Here is a 14,089-nt window from a genome sequence, read left to right as displayed (position 1 = left end):
GAAATGTGGTTTATTATATTATGTAATGCAAAAAATATAAATATATATTTCTATGCTGTAAGTGAGTTTTAAAAATGTAGATGATAATGAGTAAAGTATTATGAAGTATGATTGATCCAATTTACTGTGATTATTTTGTCTTAACAATTAGATAACATGCTGAAATGAGGCACTGAAACAAAGGAAAGGTGTCAGTGAAAATGTGCACATTATTCTAAGATGCTCCTCATTTGTCATTTCCAAAATGGCCCATGTTTATTCATTTATTTATTTATTTTCCCTATCTTATACAATCTCATTTGAGTGTCTTTATGTTAGGCATTTGTAACTTAATAACACATTAATGTTATTATTCCTAATGTCACTGCGGTACACAGGACATTGCACTATCCTTAATCATACTGCTCTTATTCAGTTTGACAACTAAGAGGTTTGGATAATATTATGCGAGTCAATAAATGCCAAAGTCAGTTATACTATAAAAATATTCAGATGGAAATCAAGCCTTCCAGACTTCAAAGCCCATTTTGCGGCAGCGTCTCCTCCATTTTCATGACAGTAATTTAATAAAACAACATTCTCTGTTTTTCAGTAGGAGTCTCTACTTGCACTGATTCCACCACACCCTTTCTGACTTCTGTGTGAAAGTGTCCAAGAAGAAAGAGTAGTTAATGTACTGCTGAACTTTCTGTGGATCCACTTAAAAATTATAACTTTACAAGAAAGTTTGAATGATCATACAGTTTCAAAAACATGTGACTTACGGTTGAACACTTCATAAAACCTGGTGTTCAGTTTTTTTGGGTTTACATGATCTCTATTCAAACTGAATCCAAAGCCAGTTTTAGATGGGTGGGATTACAGCCAATAACTACAATAACTTGCTAGCTGTTGGGAGAGTTTAAGCTGGTATCTCCTGTCAGTGAACAGAATCAGTGAAAGCAGATAAATTAGTGATGAACTCGAGTTTTCACCCTGTCTGTGCTGAAACATTTAAGTGTGTGATTGTAACTGTTCCATGGGACTTGAGCCTGTTAGAGATGTGCGTGTGTGTATATGTATATATATTATGTTATATATAGTACTCATATGTCTTAAAATATAAAAACATATAGTTTAGCGACGTTTAAATATTAAAATACACAGGCACACGTGAATTTGGTCTGTCTAAAGTTGTGAGGACACTCACTGACAGGACTGGCCAAAATGTCCTCCCAATGCTGAAATGACCTCAACAATAGTTCTGAACTAAACTTTGTCCACACAACAATAGAAAGGCATATATATACACACACAAACACAAAGGCGTCACAGGCTAGCCGGGAAACCTCATGGAACGGTTTTGATTTCAACCCCTTTGACTGATACAGTGTTACTTACATCAACAAGGGCACAGCCAAGGTCCTCACACACACACACACACACACACACACACACACACACACACACACACACACACACACACACACACACACACACACAATTGCCCTGTCTCTCCTTTCTCTTATTGATCGCGCTGCTAGAAGTTTAAATCCACCCACAGTGATGCTGCCTTTAGTATTCACACTAATGGGTATCTAGAAAAGTGTCATTAACTCACAATAAACAAATGTGAGGTGGTATGACATTAAACTGGGAATGAATATTATTGTACATTCCATTTGAACTGGAACCTCAAAATCCAAAATGGCTGCTCTCATGTTTGTGTCCAGTTGTATTTCATAAAATTCAACTACAAGGAGCAAATGTATATTTCTTTTAAAATACAATAGTTCTCATCATGCTTGTTGTCTGCCTCATTGTCCGACACATGCACTTTTTTGGTTGCTAAAGCATTATACCAGCAATAAAATGTTGTTACATTGATAGTTAATTTCCAAAATGTTCCCATGGCAGATAACAATATTAGATGTTCCTCTACAGACCTTTTTTTTTTTTTTGCTTTATCAAAGCAGAAAACTAGCAAACTATTAAAAAAAAAACAACACATTTATCACAAAGCTTTCACCGTCCACTTAGGCCCGATTAAGGCAAAATAGATTTTAAAGCAAGTGTTTAAGCAGCATTAACTATGTGAGGGTTATTATTTCTAACATCTCCTTAAAACTAACGTGAACAGTGTAAGTACATGTCTTTTAGTGCCCTTTAAACACCTGTTTTCTTAATGCCATCGGCAGACCCTTTGGGGCTCTTTTTCTTCTCTGTCTCTGTCTGGCTCTGTCTTTTTCTCTCGCTGCTGTGATACAGGATTGTAAATGGATTTTAATAGCTTTTCCACTTGACAGCCTTTATTACAGACTTGCCTCAAAGGGTGATTATCAAATGGGCAGCCGGACCATGTGGAGAGAGATGATTAGTGCAATGTGTGAAATGTATTCTCTCCTTCTGAGAACTACGGTTCTTGTATAACCGTACTAAACCCTTTCTTTGGAAAATATGTTTTTCAAATACAGCTGTCTGAAGCTTCAGAACAAATGGAAAAGCAATACTTCACATCTGCTTGATTAAGAAATGATATGTAAGACAGTTCAACTCTGGGGTTTGTGTTGGATCTCTGTCTTCTCTCTTCTGTTTTGGTTGTTTTCTGCTCAGCTAAGCCTAGCTCATGTAGCTAGCATTACTTGCATGGTGATCAAAAAAGACAAGTCAAAGGTCTAAGTTGCAGCCATATCAAAGACCACTCTGCCTAAACCCAGTCGTTAAGAGTTTTTATATGTCCAGTAACCAGAAGAGATTTTACTGTTGTAAATAAACAAGACCATACATGGACAAGTAAAAAGGAAAATGAAAGGGGAGTTCTTGTATTTTTAAACCTGGGTCTTGTGGCCATTTTGGAAACATGGAAACCAAAAATAACATTACAACAAAACAATATATATTGGGAGAAAAGTTAAATAAATTGCAATTTTAGATAAATCATTTCAGACAGTTGTCTCTGTGAGCTGAAAGTTAACACAAAGTAGCAAATTAGATAATAAAATGTTTAGTAGAGTTAGTAAATTCAGTGTCAGTAACCATTATAGTTAAAATAACAATTATGAGAATAAGACCCAGGTTTAATATTTTTTCTTTTGTCTCAGTTACACGCTGTCAGGATAGGATGTACTGCCCAGTGTTTTCTATAAATTGAGAATTTCTTTTATGGTGGAGGATGTGGTGGTTAATCCTGTCTTGCTCAAGATATTGGCAGTCATTTCTAAAAGACAAGGAAGGCTGCGCTGATGATAAGCGTAATCATCTCACTGCATTGGCAGAAGTGTTTTCATTTAAAGGAAATGAATGTTAGCTGGATCTGAGGTACTTTTTGCAGTGTTGAAGCTAACCGTCTACTCTTGTATTTAAACACAACAGTTTTGTAATAATCTGGTTTGTTTAGTGGATAATATGTTCTCTGTGGAGGTTAAACATGGGATTATAGTACAGAGTGTGTAATGTGTATTGTACCAGAAACTGCTGTTTCACAATTACATAATCTTGATAAACAATGAACTGGTCTCATGCCTGTGATGGTAATTGTGGATAAAATAAATGTAAAGTAGTTCAGAGGCTGAGTACATTCAAAACACAATGAATTATGAATGCAGAATATAGAAAAAAATGAATACAAAAGCTACATGTAAATAAAGTGTTTAGCTCCAACTCTATATCAAATTGAAGTTCATCAAATGTTTGCAAAGGCAACGTGGCTGTAATGATTAGGTTGGCTTCATATTAGTTATGTTGCTGTTACCACGAAAGCTTGTTGCTCAGTGGGAGGCATCATATGCAAATGGATCACTGAGCTTTAATATCAACAACATAGCAAATGAGTGATATACAAAATTAATTTCCTTCTACTAATACCAAATAAATATTTTGACTATAACTGCTGATTACTAGAACTATTCAAATAATGTGTAATAACACTGTACTTATCGATAGTTAGATTGCACACAGACACACACACTAACCTCATTAACCCACGTTATTTCCTGTTGACATTTCTTTCATCCTCTTTTATGAATTGTTATGTGCCAGTTGTTACAGTTAAAATTGTAATGGCAGCTGCACCTGGAAGTGCCAGCTTCCTAGATTTTCCGTTTCATGTATAATTTATCCATTCATAATTTATTATTAATATAGGCCCTTTCATCTATCATAAACTGCCGCAAGTCTCACACACGTGCCGCCTGAGAGAAAGCAGAGAAGAGAAAAATGCTACCAGCTCGTATAAATGTGTTCATTTTCTTCTCTCTTGGAAAGAGTATTCAAAGGTTTTATGAGTTTATGGGGGGAGGGGAAAAAACAGAGAGGTACTCTAATATAGGAAAAGTGGATCTAATGTGCTGTTATAAATTGACTTATTTTCAGAGAGGCAGAACATCGTAAACAGGATGTTCTTTGGCTGAAAGCAACCATGAAAGGAGTTGTGGAACACCACTGCCACTCACACAATCAAATACCAGACTGTAGGCTAATTAAAGAGATGAATAATTGTGCATATTACCAGCCTGTTTACACTCAAAATTACGCTTTATATCAGAAACCTGCAATCTTATTATTAGAAGTTGAAAGTTTGTCTTAAAGTGTATTTAAAAAGCGTCTAAAAACCCTAATCAAACTTTGTCTTGTAACAAAGTCAGTTAAGCAAAACAAGGACTAACTAATTCAATGTACTTTTTTGTGTAGTATCAGTCAGCACCATCAAACCTGCAGCAAACACTGCCACTACTGCTAGCTCCAGAACTACAAAGCTCAGTATCTTGTAAGGGGCTAATGTCAAGTTTAGAAAAAAACCTTAATGAATTAATCATTTTTTATTGGTTTATCCATCCATCCCTTTTCTGCTGCTTATCTGGGTCCAGGTCACATTAATTACATTAGTTATATCATTAGAAATCATTGCTATATACTGCTAGGAAGTACTGAAAGAATTTGATATAATAATAAATAATTCTAGGCCATATTTTCTTATTTATTTTGATACTTTTATACTTAGCTAGTATGGTAATGGGATGACTGATATGTTGTATTTGTATGCTCGTAAAATCAGTGTTTTATCTTTAAAATGACAAGATTTTTTTTTTCAAGAAGTACATTAGTAGATTCCAGTGTAGCTTATGATATGGACAGAAAACCACAAAAGATTCTCCTTTATGAGATAATTGTTGGCTGTGGCTTGTGATACACAGGCAGGACTTCAGTCCTGTAGCCTGTGTTTAAATTGTGTGCTGCGATCTAGGTGTTAAATCCATCTTTTCTCGCTATGCTGAACATCCAGTATTACACAATAATGCCTTTGGCTGTAATTCATTTCACTAGGATGAAATTGACCAAAGAGACAGTAATGCTGTGTTTATTCATACAGAGGCAAAGGCCACCCATGTCTGCTGCCCTCTCAGAATCAAATCCACAGGGAATTCATAAGTAGCTAATTTGATGCGCTGATCCTTTAATGTACTTGGACGTGAAGCTCCATGATAATTTGCCAATGATGGGCGCTATACCAGGAACGTGTGGGCCTATTTGTTAAACACAATAAACAAGCTTTAAAATGAGGTCTCCCCAGCTAAAGATTGAGAGTGTGTGTGTGGTTCAGTCAGACTCTCTCTTTCTCTCTGCTCAACAGAACTGAGCAAATCTTTATTTGCCTGTTTTGGTGTGAGAGAATAGATACATTGGTGCGTGCGTGTGTGTGTGCGCGTGAGTGCCAACCATTGCTGACAGGCATGTGATCAGCTCTCTCTGATCACATCCACCCTAATCCCTCCATCCAACCCTCACCCCCTACCCCCTCCTCCCTTCCTGTCTCTAGCTTCACATCTGGGTCTTTCTCCCACTCACGTGTGCAGACAGATGAGCTGCGCACTCACAGCAGGCCTCCCTTTACAGCTCAACACACATACACACACACACCACTGCACCGCTCAGCTCAGCTCTAGGATGTGGATTGGAGAGTGGGGAGGGTGTTCTGAGACTGCAGTAGCTGTATTAACTTATATCTGCTTTACCGTTATTTTAATCATTTACTGGAGCTAATAGGCTGCTGTAACTATGCTAAACTTTACCAGCACTCTCCGTAATTAAAGACTCAATAGCAGTGGAAGCAGTAAATGAATCCACGGAGCATGAATGTATTTAAGACCTCAGAGCGTTGCGCTGTAGACTGCAGTTTATGATAGCTATGAAGTGTTTGTGGCTGCGTGTGTGCATCTTTAAGGTGCTGGTATGGAAAGGCAGGTGGTATTGTTCTGACAGCGGGGGATGAATGCGTTTGACAGCAGGGGATGGAGAGCGTTGAAGACAAGATAGCAATGTAGTTAAAGAGAGACTAATGGTCTAGTGGAGCGAGAGAGCATCGGAGAGGGAGAGTGAAAGGTAGGGAAAGTGGGGAAAACAGGGTGAGCACGTGAGCGAGCGACACAACATGAGCACATTGCAGCCAAAAAAGAAAAAAATCAAATGGGAAGCAGAAGAATAATGGAAGGAATAAAATCTAAAAGCCATTAGAGACACCCCTTCATACTTTTTACGCTAAAGATAGACTCATTGAAAGAGAAGAGGATCAGATGGTAGAAACAGGGAGAAAAATGGAGGCAGACAAAAGAGTCAAGGATGAAAGAGTGAGAGAAGCTATCCGAGAGAAGTGGAAAATGAGAGAGAAGAGCACATACAATGGGTTTAGTGGGAAGAACCTTCCCCTTATCAATTCTTTAAGCCGGTGGTTCCCTACCTTTTCTGGGAGATATCCCCAAAGCTCTGTCATAGGAGCTCAAGTACCCATTTATCAACACCACCAGTCATTTTCCAAACGTGTTAGTCTGTGTTGATTTTAAACTGTTAAACATAGAAAAGTGGAGAGATAATAGTGGGTCTCTTAGTATTTTTTTTTTATTTAATTTAACTTTCAGTGTTTGGTTTGGTTAACTTTGCATTGATACTGTCGCCACTCAGAGTGGCCAAAGCTACAACCAGTCATCCATTACTTTGAACTATTTCAACCATCTGTTACTTAAAGCTAACTGGTTCAATTGTTTAGCATTACTTTTGGCTATTTTAATAATTGATCCATTACTTTCAGTTATCTAATCAAAGACAGAAATATTGTCCAATGGGAAGACACTGAATGTGGACACTGACATGAAAACAGTCACCTGTAACTTGTCTTGCTTGCCTGGAGCTTCCTTTTTACTCTGTACTCAATAAATCGCATACAAAGACCTCTGTGACAGAATAACAAGATCTGTTATCGCCAGCTATGCCATCTGTGCAATGTAAAGTAGAAGTCGGGTCTGGATGATTAGCATGAATTGAAAGCAAAACATAGACATTTATCTCAGTGTACAAAACAGACCTTGCAGTCTTGCCTATTTCGTCACGTGAGGATTTTCAAATCCTAGCAGACAGAAACTAGTTAAATTTGAGCATAAAAAGCTATTTTTATGTTTTTATCAACATCATATGCCAACAAAACTTTCTGTACAGTGCAAAAAAAAAAAGATGTACTTCACCTGAGCTAAAGACACTTTTTATTATGTATTTTATTAACAGAATTTCTGCTCTTCCAATTTAAAATAAATAAAAATTGTACTCTTTCAAATTGAAAGTGAAGAAATCCTATGAAAGTGTAGCAGTAGCACCAATTTCTCAAACTGACATTTGCCATCGGAATTTGTCAAAGCACAGGTTTAACTAATAATATTAATGATGGCCCAGCTACATTTAGGTGTGCCATTGAGCCAGCGAGCACAGCACTAGAGCCCTGGCAATCGTGCAACTACTTGTGCAGCCATGTTTAATGTCATTGGTTACACCTGTGTTTGGCAAGTGTCCATCTTGAGAAAGTTATTTTGTCCATAATCTAGAACAGCTGAAAACATAGTACAGTATGAGTAAACGGCATGACTTGCACTCTTACTATTACTATTGCAGTCACCGTCGTTCACACAATAAAGGTCAAAAACACAACAGCACCTCTGGAACTGGAAGAGTTTCAGGATGGATTCAGGGAAATTTAAGCTAATGTTGGCAGTTGGTTGCTGTTACATGAGGTTGAACTCGGCCCTTCAGCTATCAGTACATCATCCTGCTGCTCCTGTATTGTCAGGGTTATACCATTAGAGGACTTTTCAAGCTGCAGTGTCCTCAGCTCAGATCAGTTATATTGCCTTAATATTCTTAATTGTCTTTTAGGTGTCAGGCATGTTTAAGGTTAATTTGGTTCAGTTACAACCCCCCCCCTCTCATCCTACTGAGGCTGAACTTGAAGGAGCCAGCTGCTGAAGCGGATAGAAGAAATTTCAGTTTTACACGTGTGCCTGTCTCTGTGCACGTTTCATTTCTCTTCACTTTCCTGCTTTAATTCTCAGAAAATTTCATGTGCGGGACCTACTCTGTGTGTGAATGTGGGTTTGAATGTGTGCAGCGAGATGAATGGCTTGCATGCAGCTTGCAGGGTGTATTGATGGCTGACTGTGTCAGACTAAGAGTTTAATTTGGGCCTCAGGAAATTTTCCACTGTTGGTTTTTCCACTCCAGGTGATTCATTAGGAGGGTGGTTACTGTGTTCGCTGTGTTTGCGTGAGTATGTGTGTGTACACTTTTGCGTATCAGGGTTTTCCCTGGCTCCACGTAACACTACGAGGTTACAGGACTTGTTGAGTTTGCAGAGCAATATATTGTTTCAGCATCAACATCACTATGTACATGTCACATTGCAAAGGATGCTATGTAATAAAGCAAAGTAGACCCATAATGGTATACTATATAAACCATTTTACTGCTTAATTGCACATGAGAGCTAGAAAAGATTACTTTTTCATGACTAAGCTGAAAGACAAACAATTTAGTGATGATAATGTAATTCAGTTTTGATTGTTATGTTAAGCATACAATGAAAAAAACTTCACTAACAAGTGATGACTATGAATTTTTTAATCAAACTTTATGAGTAGAAGGTGAAAAACTGAGAGCAACAGTTGTGAACAAAACAGTATGTAAATGTAAAATTGTAAATGTAAATTTGAAAGTATTTAGCTTTAAATATTGTTTGTATATTTTTTCTTCATTTTTTTTCATCGTTTTCAGCAGCACCTCACACCCTTTTTCTGCTCATTTCCGTGTTTTCACTCAGCTTCAACAGAAACCCGAGGCAGACTACTTTAGATTTAGCTAAGCAAAACCCTGTGAATGTTGTGTGTGTGCGCGCGCGCGTGCATGTGTGTGTGTGTGTGTGTGTGTGTGTGTGTGTGTGTGTGTGCATGTGTGTGTGTGTGTGTGTGTGTGTGTGTGTGTGTGTGTGTGTGTGTGTGTGTGTGTGTGTGTGTGTGTGTGTGTGTAGTGTATACATGTATGCACATATGCCTACACATTTGCCTCTTTCTGTATGACCGGTGCTTGGTGTCTGTGTGTGTTTAAGCAGCTGTTTTAATACAAAGCTATAAGTCGTACTCTCAACAAGAGTTAATCCAGTCTTGGTGGAGCTTGTAGGCTCAGCAGAACTGATCTATTGTCTCCTCTCTCTCTCTCTCTCTCTCTCTCTCTCTCTCTCTCTCTCTCTCTCTCTCTCTCTCTCTCCCTCTCTCTCTCCCTCTCTCTCTCTCCCCCCCCCTCTGTCTTTGTACAACCTCCAACAGAAGATGAGAATGGTAAATTAGAAAGAGAAGAAAATCTACAGATACTGTGCTTAATTTATTTATCAGGCTCACAAGTTAATTACAATGTGGAATGGTCCTCCTGGAGCTTCTGGGCAATAACTGATGATGATATAATTTATACTTTAAATATATATTTTTATGTAACCTTCAGTGAAATCATTTGTGGCAGTATTTTGATATTGTGACTACACAGTTCTGTCAGATGTGTATTATTGTATTATTCTCTGTTGTGAACCGTGGCACTGAAGGAATATCCATTTCATGCAGCCATTACGGTGCGTTATTTGTCAGTCTGCACTTGATAATCCCCACCTGTTGAATTCAGTTTTGCTGAATGTCTGAAAGATTACTCTGCTTTGTTGACTTAATGTAAAAGTTTTTCACAAAACTAAAATGTAAACTGTTTTAGCATGAAATATAATTTAAATAAAGGAGATAAGGTGAAAAGTTGATCCAGTTATATTAGTGTAATAATGAGAATTTAAGGTTGGACAATATGAGTGGAAGCAGTAATGTCAGTTGGAGAAGGTGTCTTTTTCAGTGCATGCAAAATCTCTCAGTATACAAGCACAGAGACAAGCTCCTCTGGAAATAATAGAGTCTCAATGCCTGGTAAAACATCTGTGACTGAGGTGACAGCTGCACAAACTGATGTGTACAATGTAGCAGGTACATTTTGATTTTGACAGCATGTTTGATTTTGAAAAAACACACTGAGTAACTGGACAGTTCCTTTACTCTTTATTAGAAATAACTCATCTGAGACCATACTGGGTGCCAAACCAACTGCAATTTGGCGGCAACATATTTAAGGGCAAATGAGTTCCTCTTCTGCCATTTACTTTCCCAGCATGCAATTGATTCTGGCCCTGGGATCTCATTTTCACATATTACACTTTCTTGCAGAGTTGGCCTTTCTACAGCCAATCTCTTTATTATTTGTTTTATTCTTTGTCGCTTTCTTGCCATATCTAAAGGCTACAATTTTAGACTTCATTTGCTGGTCATGTTACAGTTTCAGTCAAGGAATGTCACATTTAGTGACATATCAAACATTTTCAAAAAAACAGAGTATGTTCTCTGTTTATTGTCATGTTTTCTTCAGAACTCAAAAAGCATCATTTAAAAAAATAAAAAAGGTAATACAACCTATCAAGGAACACTCCATAGTGCATTGTACATGACTGCTGGGAACCATTGCCCTTTTTATTGTAAAAGTATGTATTACCTCTGTCAGCGGCAAATGTCTCAAGCCAGGCGACAGCTGACAACTCTGCTCATCTGGCTTCATTTAGGAACAGCACGGTTTGACACTGCAGTCTTGAACGTGTTTAGCTGAGTGTGAATAGCTTTCCTGTTGTGTGGTGATGAGTAAAACAGTTGTTGTCTCCATCGCTGAGATGCAGAAGAGATGTTGTCTTGGAACAGATGCGCACACACACAACCCACACATACCCCAGTCTTCACAACCAGACAGGTCTGCAGACGTGGACAGAAATATGGAGAAACCTATAGATGTGTGCACACAGAGTTTAGTCACATGGTGATGGAGAGATGTGGTCACTGACCTTCATGTGTTTATGTCTCATTGAATTAATCACAACACAGGCAGACTCTGTGTGTGTGTGTGTGTGTGTGTGTGTGTGTGTGTGTGTGTGTGTGTGTGTGTGTGTGTGTGTGTGTGTGTGTGTGTGTGTGTGTGTGTGTGTGTGAGAGAGAGAGAGAGAGAGAGAGAGAGAAAGAGAGAGTCAACAGTTTCCCTCTTTTGACTCCATATCCTCACCAAAGTCAGTGCAACCGGCTCCTTTACTGAAACAAAAATCAATTAAGCAACGTCAGTCTTGATTGTTTTCCATTTGCAGGGTACATTTTATGTTCTAACGTTCTTTGGCAAAATATAAGAAAAGTGGATATTTGGTGTAGTGCTGAGGGTCAATTGATTTTTTTTCTGATGGAAGGAAAATGAAAATGAAGTTCAAAATCAATTCAGAACCAGACCTAGAAATGTGAAACTTATATTTCTTTTTTTTTTGTTTGAAAATTTGCAGATTTATGTTTCCAGAACTAAATAATTAATATGTCACCAGAACTACACTGGAATTTGACAGAATGCATCAGACTTTGAACAGACTGCACATTTGATTCACCCCTCACCAAATATCCTCAATAACAGTTATAGTTTTTGTTCACAATATGTGCAGCAAGAGTTGGTGGTAACTACAAGATGAACATCACTGTAGTCAGAAAAACATTTGAGTCAGAAATATTTGTGGTATCAACCACACACTCAGCCCATAAAAAGGGTCTGATGAAGTTCTGAGCAAAATGTGTTGCTCATACCAATGATAAAAAAAGATTGTTGGTGATAAATCTATTATGGACTGAGTGAGTCTCAGCTCTGTTGTCTGGAGATCTAAGGTTAGAACTACACTACGCTACATCACTTCAACATACTCATCCTATTACTGATATTCTAACCTCTCAGAAAACCAGTTTGCAGTTCATTGATGATTTAATTTGTCATTTTGTGCTCTCTTTTTGAAAATGACCAGAGCTTTTATTTTACTTGGCACTGATTCTGAAGGTCATCTGTTTTTAAAAATGAAAGAAATCCCAATCTTGATTCACTGTTACAACTATCTCCCTTTTGATAGTATATTTACTGAACATCAAAAATACAGGTGTTTATAATGTTACACATTTCAGTATTTCCTGAAAGGAGTGCCACGCTGTGTGATCGTATGCAAACATTTTGGCACTCTACAAAGTCAGTCTTTTGGCAAATATCACAGTTTGCAAAGACATTACACATTTTGTAGCCCACTACTCTGTCTTTTCTATTCTCGATTTGTTAATTTTCACCAACTCTTCCTGCAGATCACGTCAAGTTCTAAGATATATTTACGCTGTTTTGTAAACACATTTCAGTTTAATCCATTCATTCCTCTATCAATTACAAGGTTCTTATATCAATACCATATTGTATGTGAAACACATCAGACTCCATCTGAGTTTTTAACACCTCTTCACCCTTCTTTCTCTCTGTTTTCAGACCTCTGACCCATCAGAACATTTTAACAAACAGGACTCCCAAACTGCTGCCCGCACCCAGAGTGGCAGTCACAGTGGCAGCCACAGCAGAGCGTCTCATTCCCACACCTACAGAAATCCCAGCTCCAGTTCCACCTCCACCCATCAGACACAGGGTTTATCACAGCATTCATCCCATGTTCAAGCACAGTCCCAGGTCTCAGATGGAGGGGTCCCTCCTGCTCTAGCCAGCACCCTGGAACACATCATAGGTCAACTGGATATTCTCACTCAGGTGAGCAGAAGATGTGCTAATCTCTTATGACTAACAGCATGCACCGTACTTTGGCTGAGCCTCCCACTCACAATGTTCAGAACAAAAGCTTCCTTTACTTTTCAACCTGTGGGGCAGAGCTGGTTTCAGCATTACAGACACAAAAACACTAAAAAAGAACAACCTTTTCCATGCTGTTACTGCATTAGACTGGCACACTGACTCCACACAGGTGTGTGCGTCTGTAGTAGATTTTACTCCTCAAATGTGTAGTTACATTTCATAATTTCATTGGCAACCATTCTCTTCAGATAGGATGATACATTGATAATGTCCATATTAAGGTCTGTAGATAGTCTTGAGTAACCCGGGACACCGTTTCACCATAGCAACATAACAGTAAAGCTTATGAAACATAATTTTAATGCTGTGTGTTCCAGAAATTAAATTCAGTCCACCTCTGTGATCTGGAATAAAAACTGGAGGGGGAAAAAAAAACACTAAAATTAAACTTTCTGCATGGCCGGAGTCCACTAGCTGAGAAAATTACATCTTTGTGATTTGGTTGAACTGACCCTCTAACAAGCATCATCCACATGAATTCGCTCACATATACACCAGTGTAGCAGCTAACTGTCAACATTTACATGTTCTTTCATTCATTTATTACTTGTACTAATTTCAGGGAACGTGTCCTTAGGTTGCTTTGGTTATCAACACATCGTTGTACAATTTTATTTTTACATACATTTTTTTTCCTTTTCTTATTGTATCCCAAATAATTTAAGCATATTTTATCTGTGCTAATATGCATATGTGCTAACTACATTCATATCATGATTCAAGTGGCGACATGTGACTCACCTAGTTAGCATGTTCTAATCTTAATTTAATCTTAATTTATTCATTTTTCACAATTTTAATCTTGTTCTAATCTTCTAATCATAAATAGGAAAAAGAAAAAAAAAACAGTTGTATCTATCCACGCACGCACACACCATTTATATACACACCACGCTGGCTGTGTTTGGTTAGGCTCTACTCTCAATATGAGTGCTCTCGTGGCTGGTGAAGGCCAGACACAGTTTGAAGCCAGACCAAACCAGAGCCTGCAGGACTAAAAATAGGCCCTTGAACAAAAACAGAAAAG

At 38.0% G+C, this 14,089-nt stretch overlaps 1 protein-coding gene across 1 annotated transcript in view; it reads left to right on the top strand.

Moving 5' to 3' along the window:
• Positions 1–14,089, top strand: part of poc1a (POC1 centriolar protein A) — a 37,849-nt gene that overhangs the window by 13,335 nt on the left and 10,425 nt on the right. Inside the window, exon 10 of the mRNA XM_041035085.1 lies at positions 12,688–12,960. Within this exon, the coding sequence (XP_040891019.1) occupies positions 12,688–12,960 (273 nt within the window). The remainder of the gene's footprint in view (positions 1–12,687; positions 12,961–14,089) is intronic.

The sequence above is a fragment of the Toxotes jaculatrix genome, chromosome 3 (genome assembly GCF_017976425.1).
Source record: "Toxotes jaculatrix isolate fToxJac2 chromosome 3, fToxJac2.pri, whole genome shotgun sequence".
In the NCBI taxonomy this organism is placed as follows: domain Eukaryota; kingdom Metazoa; phylum Chordata; class Actinopteri; family Toxotidae; genus Toxotes; species Toxotes jaculatrix.
Note: the sequence above shows the minus strand (reverse complement) of the source record. Positions and strands in the feature narration are given on the sequence as shown.